This window comes from Callospermophilus lateralis, chromosome 3, assembly GCF_048772815.1.
Source record: "Callospermophilus lateralis isolate mCalLat2 chromosome 3, mCalLat2.hap1, whole genome shotgun sequence".
In the NCBI taxonomy this organism is placed as follows: domain Eukaryota; kingdom Metazoa; phylum Chordata; class Mammalia; order Rodentia; family Sciuridae; genus Callospermophilus; species Callospermophilus lateralis.
The window spans coordinates 73,722,878-73,735,000 of NC_135307.1; the positions used below are offsets into that span (position 1 = coordinate 73,722,878).

The following is a 12,123-nucleotide window of genomic DNA, read 5'->3' on the forward strand; positions in this document are numbered from 1 at the left end:
GCCTGCCTTCAGCAAGAATCCCATTAGGCCAATTTAGTCTGAATCCTCCTTTACCCCTGATGTTTCCTCTCAGTAATTTTTCCGTCCACTGACACCCAGCCTGCTCCTTGGATACAAATTCTCATTATTCATTGTTATTTGGACTTGAGCCTGATCTCTCTCCCCTATTACAAAACCCCACTGAAGTGTTCCCTACCTCTGAACCTGAATAAAATCTGTTTATGCTTCTTTAACAAATATACTGAATATTTTTTCTTTAACATAATTAGAAAAATAAAACAATAGCATCACAGATCTACTTATGGGAACCACAGGTAAATCATTAAGTCTTTTTGTTTCTATATCCTTTCACAACACAAAGCTGCTTATACAAAGGCAATATAGTATTTTCTGCAATGAGCAGACAGTAAGCTTTTGAAGGCAGGGTTCTTTCACACTTAGAATGAGTTTAAATCTAGTATCTGTCTTAAATTCACTGCAATCTCTTTTGAACTACTCTGCTTTTACACTTGACACTCTTAATTAGAAAATTACAAATTTGATAATTTTCACAATAAAAGAGTAAATTAATATACCATAATGGTCAATCCAAAGCTTGGCACCTTATGGTAATCAACAAGCAAGTATTGGTGCATGAACCAACAAACTTGCCTTTCCCAAAGCACTCACGGGGATTTCATAACCCCTTCATTCTCCAAACCACTTCTGAAGTCTGAGGGGGAAAAGTCCCATGTTTCATGAGGGCTATCATACTTCCATTCACAATAAAAGGACTGAGAATATTTTCTCTCTCAACATGCCTAGATTACCTTGACAGTAACCATAATAGATAAACAGTATCTAAACCAAAGTTAAAAAGAAATGCAGCTATCTGTCCAAAAATTAAAACAAAAAAAAAATGATTTCACTTTGATCCAAATAGGTTACCTTTGATCTCTCCTTTGCAGTTGCTGCCTCCTCAAAATGTACAGTAAGAGCCATAAGCAGCCCCACAAACAGATTGTTTAAGCTAAAAACCTCTGCTGTGATGGACCACTGCCATGTTAGACGAGAAAATGAAAACACCCCCGCAGCAAGGATTCCTCCAGCATATGAGCCAGAAAGCCTGCAAATACAGATAACATGAAATCTTCTTTCCCAACAAAAAGGACTGACTTTCTTTTCCTTTTTATAAACTGTCCCAGCAGAAATTATGACAGTCATCCAGCACTCTCCCCACACATTATATGGTTAATACATTACTTCATATAATAATTTCTTTCAACAGATTTTTAATTAGGAAGCCTGAACATTCACCTACTAACAAACAAATGAACAAACTTATGGATAGAATTAGATTTCTTCTAAGACGCATTTTCTAGGACTCAAAGACAGTTCAGAAAACCTAAAGAAATAGCAACTAGGGCTGAACCTGTGTCATTTTCTTGCTTTATCCACAAAGAAGGATAGCCTGATTAAGATTGAGACATGTTTAAGTGTAAGTTAATGAAATGGCAAAAACCATATACAGGAATACTCATTTTCACTCATTTTTTGTGGGATGTTTGAATTTAGGTACCTTCTATCTTTATCTTGGCATTAGTCATGGTATTTGATCATGTTAAATTGTGCACAGCTAAGTTCTTAGTTTTTAATGTTTTTATTATTTTTAGACAAAGTTGAGAAGTTTGAAATTATGTATATATATAATTTCAACTATATATAATTATATATATGCACATTAAGAGCGGAATAGAAATGAGAATTTCAATAATGGCAAAAGAATCTAATGCAACACTTGAAAATAAATGTCACATCCTCAAATGCCAGAGGAGTCATGCATTTCAAATCCATCAGAAATCTGGATCCTGATCCAGAGATCTGATAAGACTGGTAATGTGTTAAACATCCTAAAGAAACAACTCCCTACCTTGCTACAAATCTTAAACTATAAAAACCCTTCCTCCCTTCTTTCCTTCCTTCTCTTGCCCCTCTTTTGTGTTTTCTTCTATGTGGTTCTAGAGATTGAACCCAGGGTCTGTCTGTTACTGAGCTACATCCCCAGTCCTTTCTAATTTCTATTTTCAGTCAAGGTCTTGAAAAGTTGCTGAGGCTGACCTCAAGCTTGTGATCCTTCTGCCTCAGCCTCCCAAGCTGCTGGGTTACAGAAGGTGCCAATAAGCAAGGCCCTAAATATCTACTTCTTAACAGTGTTAAGAAATTCAGAAAGCATTATTAAGCCTAATAATTTTGATATTTTCTGTCTCAAGTCACTAATTTTCAACTATGTTTTACCTATTACAGAAAAAGAAGTTAAGTAAAATTTCCAATATCGACAGAAGATGGGAATAGAGCTCATACATACTGTGTGAGAGGCACTGGGTTCAATAATACCCAGCGTGCATGTGCATGCACATACACATACATACATACATACACACACACACACACACACACACACACACACACAAATCATTATCATCAAGCTTGTTTTTCCTTTGAATTTCTATTATGAAGAAATCATCAGTTTCCTATTTCTTTCAGTTCTTTACTCTCCCAGTGATCCTGATTAAACACACTAAAGTCACTTTTTCATTCTAAATTAGTTTTCTATCGACTCCTTTGTTTATATTCACAATGCCTTAGACCTAACTAATTTAATAGTTTCCTAACTTGTCCTCTGTATTACAACCCATTCTGCAATATGACATTATACTAAATTTCCTAAAACATATTCTGATTACCTAGCTTCAAAACTTAAGTACACTTCATTGTCTGTAGGATAAATTCTAAATGTGTCAGCCTAAAATCCAGGCTTCCAATAAAATAAACCCCATCCATCTGCTAATTACCAACATTATTATTTCTGCTAACTAGTCAAGTGCCTCAAAATTCCTTAATATGACATGCTTATTCCTAGCACCACACATTTGTTCACATTGAACCCCAGACAGATGTCTTCCCTGTTCCTACTTATTCAAAGCTTACACTTTTCTCAAATTTCTCTTCAATTTCCAGGTTTCTACCCCATCTCTGAACATCAATAACATTTGATTGTCTGTATCACTTATTTTGACCTTGTTTTTGAAATGTGAACTGAATTTAAACTTTATTTATATTGGAAGTACCCACACTCATGCACACAAAGGAAGAAAATGAATTAACCTTAAAGTATTTCTAACATTTTTAAAGGAACACCTCAGTTCCATCTGTCAATTTTATTTTGGAAAGTCCTTTCTCTACTTAAAATATAAATTAGCATCCTTGGAGAAATGATTGATTCCAGAGTATAGGTGATTTAAATACAAATTAGTCTGAAACATCCTGTCAAAATAAAATTAAAAAAAAAAAAATCAACAAATTCCTGTTTTTCAAATGAACTAGCTGAAGAGCCAGGTAACTTTTCCAAAGTACTATGGCAAGTAAGTGGAGAACTAGAGATTCTAACTGTTAGTATAGCCATCTGGTGCCACTATATTGTGGGTTAAAAGATGGGTGTTTAGTTTTAATGTCAAATAATTTATCTTAATAATAAATTACACTTTTAACTGATTAAATATGGACCTCCTGGAGTCTAGAATAGACTAGAATGAAGTTTTGTTAATTATTAGAGCTGTGTTTATTTCCATGTTTTATCAAAACAACACATTATAATCTTGAATTGCATTCAAAACCCTCTGGAGTCAGGTTTTTGTTTGGGTACTAGGGATTGAACCCAGGGGGGCACTTAACCACTGAGCCACATCACCAGCCTTTTTTATGTTTAGGGTCTCACTAAATTGCTGAGGCTGACTTTGAACTCCCAATCCTCCTGAGCTGCTGGGATTACAGGCGTATGCTACCACACCTGGATGGAGTCAGGTTTTAAAATTACTTTTTTGAAAGGACAATTTGTCAAAGTTTAAAACCATCAAACGGTCAATTAAAGAGAACTGAGAAGAAAGTATAACTGAATTCTCAGGAAACTCAAACTCACAATCCATAATTTTAAACATGTTATTACACTCAGAAATTCATCCCAAAGCATTTGAACTGTTGATATTAATTATTATTAGTTATGAACTATGTTAACTGCCTTTTAATATTCCATAAGGTTTTACAAATTGAACCTAAAATTATCAATTTCAGTGATATGTGTAAGTCTTAAGTGACTTACCCAGTCACTTAAGACTTACACATAGATACATTAGCATTTTATTGAAGAGTAATCCCACAATAGCAAAGTGTATAATCTGAATTTTCCCTTCTCCTCTCCCAAGATTAGGATAATTTTATAATAAATAATCCGTAGTTTCTTACACCTGATTTTCTTCCATATCAGAGAAAAAAACTGTGAGGCTGCTGAGAAGAGAAAGTAACTGATTATAAAAAAAAAAAAAAAAAGGAATGGAAATCAAACCTATAATCTCAATCTTTTTATTATCAAATGAATTTGCCTGGAATTTAAGGTAAGTCTATAGGAATTTGGGTTGTAGTTCAATGTAAGTTGAAAAAAAACAAGTAGTGAATCTTTTGCCTCTCAATAGCAGTGCACCGGGGGCTGATTTCTCTACACTTAATGGGCACCTGTTACCCAGGCTTTTTAATTCTAGCTATCCTAGTGGGTGTGAAGTGGTATCTCACTGAGCTTGTGATTTGCATTTTCTTAATGGCTAAGGATGCTGAGCATGTTTTCCTGTGTTTACTGGTCATTACTGGACAGTACACATCCTTGGAGAAATGTCAATTCAGATACTTTGCCCAATTCTTAAATTATTTGTCTTTTTAAAACTGAACCGTAAAGTTCTTCCCAACCTCCTTTTAATACATTTCTTTTCTGCTAATCATAGTCATCCAATTGCTTTCAACCAAAAATTTTAACTGAAATACACTGCTTTCCCACTTTAATATAATGTATATTATTCTTTTCAAGAGAAACTGTGTGACTAAATTATGAAAATAAAGGCTGAAGTTTTCATAGCCTTGTGGAAAACAGAAGAGACAGAGTGTGCCTCCAAGAGCAGAAAGGTAGAATATGAAATATTTTGGATGCTCTGTCATCCCAAATAATACATTAAATCATAAAGAATACTTTTCACAAATAATCTATATAGCCTAAGCCTTATAAACTTCTTATATTTCAATATCATTTTATAGGCCAAACTCTGAGTCTCTTTTTAAATGCATGTACTTTTTCCCCCCAGAGTTATTATATTTATTCACTTATCAAATATTTACTAAATTTTACTGTTTAATGTGCTGGGAATACAGTGGCTAAAAACAAACACGATACTCAACCTAATGCAGTTTACAGTCTCATTTGCCTGTCTCTGAGTTGTCTTCCAGTTGAGATGACCTGACTAGCTTCCATTAGCAGTTATTTTGAGCCTATTATACTGAAAGAATCAAGTGGGGTGACTCACCAAACCACCTGTTTCCTCCTGAAGGCTGGAGCAACCCAAGGGTCTGGAGCAACCAGAAGGGGTCTGGAGCAACCACAGAGGCCTTTGCACATGGGTGTGTTTGAGGATTCTGGATCAACCCACACCCTGCTGAGGCTCTCCTGCTCTGGTGATGATCTCAGCAATCTTTTAGGCCATTCTGTCCTTCCTTAAATGCATATACATTGAACACGATGCCTTTAAACTTTGACTTTACATTAAGATTTAGAATCTACTGACTGTAAACTTGTAAATTTGTAATATAAATTAGTGGATTAAGAAAAGTAGAGGTAATTGGAAACATTTATTGTGGAAAAACTCTACAAGCCCAGGAGAGATACACACAAGGCCTAGTAGTTAGCAATAAATGCTCAGCTGAGGTTGGAGACTACAGAGACTGGGTTCAGAGGAGCAGCATCAGTCCACGTGACTGCACAGAACCAGGCCTGGGAAGTCTGGATAGAGCCAACCTTAAGGAAGAAGGACAGAAGGATAAGAAGGAAAGAGAGCTCAAGTAATGAATCATGAGCCCCAGATTGGATTAAAGAAGGGAGTAAAGCCAGTAGGGAGCTGAGGGAGGAGACAAGGATGAGCAAGGGGTTGTAGGTCTCAATTAAACTGGACAGTGGGGCATCAAGGAAATGAGTAAACAGAAAGCTAAAGTCATGCCAGGGAGTGAAAAGTAGCTTGGGGAAAAGAATATCAAATTGTTCAAGGATGGAACATAATAGTTAATTACCAAAACTGAACTCCATTGTTGAAAACAGCCCATGATTTAAAAAAAAAAAAAAAAAAAAAAAGTCTAACAAAGCTCTTCTCAAAATTGTAAGATTTTTCAGTAAAATTAAGTAATTTGTCCTGAGAGCCAAGCGGTGGTCGGTACATCATGCAATAAGAAGTCTGCAGGTGGAGTGCAATGAAGAACAAGTGTGCAGCCTAGTGCTCTGACTTCACATGCATGCTGACAAGGAGATGGGATCCCCCAAACCAGCACCCAGCAAGCTGAGTCTTTGATTTGTGCTGACAAGTCAGTAAGGCTAATAATGGTTTTCTGAAGCCTGGAGCCCTTCAATTCCTTCACTGATTCTGTAGGTAGGCAGTCTCATCATGTTGCTCATCCAATTTCCTGAGCATTTTTTGAGCACACTGTTCACCTTACTGAGATAGAGATAAATGACTAAAAAGCAAGCTGACATCAGGAATGATTTCATACAGTTTCAGGTCTGGCTAGGCTCAGTATCAGCCTCATCTCTGCAGCCTCTGTCCCCTTCCTCACCCTAGCACACTGCTGTAACTCCTGTCTGGGGACCCCAACTCTCATAGGCTTTCTGGGCCTTTCTGTCATGTTGCACACTGTTGATGATCACTCTCCCAGATTCACTCTACTGAATCTGGGTAGATGTTTATGTTTGGGACACCACGACATCCCCAGTTTTCCTTATATAGCTCTGGATCTTCCTTCTGTGTCTTCGCTGAATGTCTCTTTTCCCAATAATACCTTGAAAGCTGGGCTCTTCCAAGATTTCTTTCTCAGGCAATTTGCTCTTCTTAACTTTACATACTCTGGTCAGCTTTATCTATTATCTTGAATTCAACTGACAACTACAAACTGAAAACACCAAATCTGTCCCTAGCACTACTTGCTCTCTTAGTTTCAGATTTATGTAATCCAACCAATTGCTATATACCCATTCCAGTACCACTCCCCCCAACTCTGGATGTCCCATAGAACATCGCAGTTAATGGGCACCAAATTAACCTCCACCCTCTTTGCTCACAAGGATCCTACTCCTGTACATTCTATATTTATGATTTTCATTATCTACCTTAGTTATTCAAGTTAAGAGACCTGGAGTCACCATCAAGACTTCCACTCCCTGTTAAACATACTTCATAATGCTATCAATTTTATATCATAATTATTTTGAAACTAATCAACTTTTCTTCACTCACATGGCCACTGTCCTCTTTCATCCCCTGGAACTCAAACCAACCCAATAGTATGGTAAGTCTTCTGCCTTCACAAACATTCCTGATATTAGCACACTCCTGCATCTAAATCTTTAATGACTCCCCTTGAATCATAACAGAAACACATTACCATAGTCAAGACCTTTCATGTTCTAATCTCAGCCCAAACATAGCTTCATTTAACATAACCCCTCTCAAACTCCATGTTTCAACAACACTACATGACATGTAAATCACTTACTTATAAGCTGGTTCTCCACCTCTGGGTTTCTTTGTGAATAAGATTCCATATATCCGGAGCACTGTTTTGTCTTCACATGGCTAACTTACAGTTATTATTTACAACTCAGTGTAAGCATCACCTTTTCTAAGTTTTCCCTAAAGGACTTTCACTAAGATAAGGTAACTTAAGACTAGAGACAAGGGTAGTTGCTCCTTCTCCAGGTTTTTACTAAATTGAAAAAAAATAGATATATATTTTAACTATTAAGTGTGTATTGAATAGAGAGAGTTTATTTTAGTTTATTTTATTGGTGGTGATTCTGGGGAATCAGTCCCAGGGCCTTCCATACCCTAGACAAGCACTCTCCTACTAAGCCATATTCCCAGGCCAGGCATCTAAACTTTTAACTGTAATCAAATCAAGACACAAAAAGGAAATCAGATTTGAAAAACATGCAACCCCCCTATACAATGTGTTTCAAAGTCAAAGGAATTATTTTTGGACTATTAAGACCCCTGGATAATCATGTCAACATAATAGTGCATCATTCATGTGTATGTGTACATGTATGTGTGCCTGCATTCTATAAAAACTATTTAACATTTTGAAAATTAAAGGTTTTCCCATTTATATACCTTTTAAAATTTTAGACACACTTTATTTTAAGCTTTTAATGGGCTTCAAGTAGCAACAGTTTCTAATTACCTCACCTTAGTCCAACCATTTTCAAATAATGCTTATAAAATCATATGTATGCCATTATTTAGAAAGAATTCTCTTTTTTATAAGTGTAAAAAGTTAAGACAAAAGATGGTTTTCGTATTTGGATACATTTTGCATCTTTCAAGATCCATATCCTTTATTGTTGTTGGGCTTTATAATTATAAAAATAGTGTCTTGGCAACAAATGAAATTAAGGGAAAAATTCAAGGCTTTATTTTGGATTTGTTACATTGATTTTTTTAAAAAAAAACAGAGTGATATGGATACATCTTCTAGAAACTAAGGCATACTCATTTCATCATTCTATATTTCAAGTCAAGTCTTAATCTTTTGGCAAGAGTACTGAAAGGATAATTTACTTAAAAAAGCACTTTCATCTTCATATTTATATGATTTATACCTTGTTTACAAAAATGCATATTTCAAAGGGAATAATAGAATACAGAAGGTTCACAATTTCTCATGTTGTCTTTCACACCCTGATAGATAACAGGGTGCAGTACTGCACACCTGTAATCCCAGCAACTCAGGAGGCAGAGGCAGGAAAATTGCAAGTTCAAAGCTAGTATCAGAAACTTAGTGAGACCCTGTCTCTAATAAAAACTAAAAAAGGTCTGGAGATATAGCTCAATAGTAAAGCACTCCTAGGTTTAATCCCCAGTACCAAAATAAACAAAATCAAAAAAGAATAAGTAAAAATAATTAGAGGGGATGTCAAATCTGACATTTTTATTTAAATATGAGTTTTAAATGAAATTATTGATTTGAGCCCACAAAACAAGATATCTTGTATTATCCATAAAGTTTCATATGCAGATGAATTATAAACATGAATTCCCTACAAAATATGACAAAACTTTCACCTATGTAAAGACTAAGTCTGATGAATTTTTCAAAAAATAATGACATAATCAAAAACACTATTGGTTTTCACTTGGCAATTAAGAAACCCTATTTCAATTTTTATTTTATTCTCTTGAACAAATATACCAAATTATTTTTTTTAAAAAAGCAATTAATGTGCTAATGTAGAATCTTAAAATTAGCTCATTAAAATTAAGTTTTTTTTACTGAAATTGATAATTATTTTAAACAAACCAATAGTAAACTAGAGAAAAAGAAGAGAAATTCAAATGAAGTTGTGAATAAAGTAAGTCTCTTTTCACCAGAACTCACCAAATAGTGTATTTTCCATTGTAAACTTAAGAATATTTTAGGATGAGTTAACCACACTATGAGAAAAAACATTTTCCATTCTCAATCCAATTCTCATAGAGCAAAATCAGGGAGATATTGTTTCAAATAAAGCACATAGTTGTAGAATCTAAGCTGACTTTGTAGAAAAATAAAATCTTTTTTATTTTTTATTTTATTTTTTGCAATACTGGGAGATTGAACTCAAGGATTTGCATATGCTAGGCAAGTGTGCTACCACTAAGCTACATCTCCAGCCCATTTTATTTTTTATTTTAAGACAGAATCTCACTAAGTTTCCAAGGCTGCCCTTGAACTTATGATCTTCCTTCCTCAACCTCTTAGGTATTTGGGATTATAGGCTAGCACCACCACACTTAACCCCTAAAATAAAATCTTATAAGGCCATAACCACTGCATTATAAAGGACAGTCATCTATCAATATTAATAATCACAATCACATTTTTATGCTAATAAATATATACTTAATTCTAAGGTTTCACACTAATAGAGAAAAGGTGATTCAGAATAGCAAATCCAAGTAATTGAAGTATGATTTATTTTATATAAATATATTTAATACTCCACATAAAAAATATTATGAAGTACATTTGCAATAAATAAATCTTCCTAATTGCTTTTTATTTGGTTAACACTAAAATCATGTAGTTTACATTCTAGTAGTGAACAGTGTTTATGCACAATGAAGAAAGACATATCAAGAATATGACAGATAGTATGGGAAAGGTGTCAAGTACTTTAAACTTCGTCCAGATAATGCAAATGACAGAGGTTCCCCACTGAAGTGTAAAGATGTGATGCTATTAAAAGCAGTCTAAAGTATCAGAATTCTTTAATTAAAACATAACTGCCTTCTTTTCGGTCCACAAAATCCATGAGACCCAAGAAGCTTCCTAAGAAAAGTACTGATTGTGTAGTAGTTTCCTCAAGGATGGGCTAGTATCCATCTGTTGACATAATGGATAAATCAGGTTACAATTTACACCATTGATACTGTTTTGCTATTGATGATAAGGTATATTTTCTTTCTACTACACTGTATTTGATTTTCATGTGTAGTAACATGTTTGTCTAACCCTAAATCAAAAGGCAAATAACAGAAACCTGAAATTCATTCCAAATACACACATGATGTACCTCATAAATTTAATGAACGCATTGGCCTTCAGTGTTACTTATATGAAAAGAACCCAACATGGAGGCTACAGCACCCTTCCTCTATAGTGAGAACTACTTGAAGTAAGTGGAATGGGAGTAGGCAGACCACAATGCAGCATATGAACAATAATGTTTAAGAAATTACTGCTAGTGTCAATTCATACTGACAACCAAAATGGTGCAAAGGGTTACAGGAAAGAAGTACAATAAAGCAGTATACAATCAACAGCAAATCTATTATCCTTACTCTTCCATGTTTTTATCTTTCTGAGTTGAGTTTTGCTTGTGAAAATGATACAATGTTCCCTTCTGGTTCATTCACATAACCAATGCCATATATTTATCTTTCCAGTCTACCTTGGGAATGGTGATACTGGGAAGCTAAGCTATGAAAATATAAGTACTGCTAAGGTTACTTTCTTTCAGCACTGGGCATGTAATATATGTCAAGTGCTCTGTGGGAATATTATATTCATGGTCGGTTAGAAAGCATTAGAATGTAAACATTTTCAAGTTTAGACCTAATGAACATAATCAGTCATTGAAAATGTGATATGTTAAAGGTGTATCTGTGAAGCTACCACCCACTGGGTCTAAAATGTTTTAAAACATTTCCATAGTTTAAAAAAATTTGCAGATAAATTTACTGTAACTCCAGAAAAAAAAATCCCACCAAGGTTAATTCTCTTTGATGAGAATCAATCAAAAGGTAAACCGTTTCACCTGTATTTTCAGCTATGTAAATATTAACCAGCAGTACCATATAAACGTACCAAGTATTACTCCTGATTTTAAACCACTATATAAAATTGGGGGAAAAAATGAAAAAAGCCTTCAAAAAATGCAACTGAAATGGGAAAAATAAGATTATGAAGAGCTTCCATAAATAAGATATAATCAGACCATTTATATTAGAATTAAGATTCATACATTAATTAATAAATGACAAAGGTTTCAAATAATTCATTTTATTATACCCTATCAACTTATACCCCTAAAAGAAAAAAATGAACTAGTCTTTATAGGAATCACCATTGTTTACATTTTACTAAGTTTTCATGGTATGCCAAATAACTTCAAAATGCAAGGCAATACCTTCTTGAGGTACACCACAGTTTAAAATAACCCCCAAATTACATATTTTAGAACATTTTATTTGAAATCTGTAAAAACCCACAAGACCTCAAGATTAGCTTGATAATGTTGATAGTATACTTTGCATTCAGTAGTAAAACTGAAACTGGTAAAAGTATATTTCAGCATATTATTCTCAAAGGCACTGGCCAACATCTTTCATACCCAGTCCTTTTTAACTGAAAACTTAGAAGATGTTGCATAATTTTCACAATGTTAAGATACTAAAAGTATCTTAAAACTTAAAAGTATCTTAAAAGCAAGTTTAAAACATCCAAATAACTAAACCCACAGAATGA

The 12,123-nt window shown here is 34.4% G+C and overlaps 1 protein-coding gene across 4 annotated transcripts in view; it reads right to left on the bottom strand.

Annotated features, from left to right (window-relative positions):
* The window catches only part of Tmem260 (transmembrane protein 260), a 65,111-nt gene that overhangs the window by 41,532 nt on the left and 11,456 nt on the right, over positions 1 to 12,123 (bottom strand). For all 4 annotated transcript variants that reach the window (XM_076850449.2, XM_076850450.2, XM_076850448.2 and 1 more), the window contains exon 4: positions 928 to 1,105. In XM_076850449.2, coding sequence (XP_076706564.2) covers positions 928 to 1,105 — 178 coding nt within the window. The remainder of the gene's footprint in view (positions 1 to 927; positions 1,106 to 12,123) is intronic.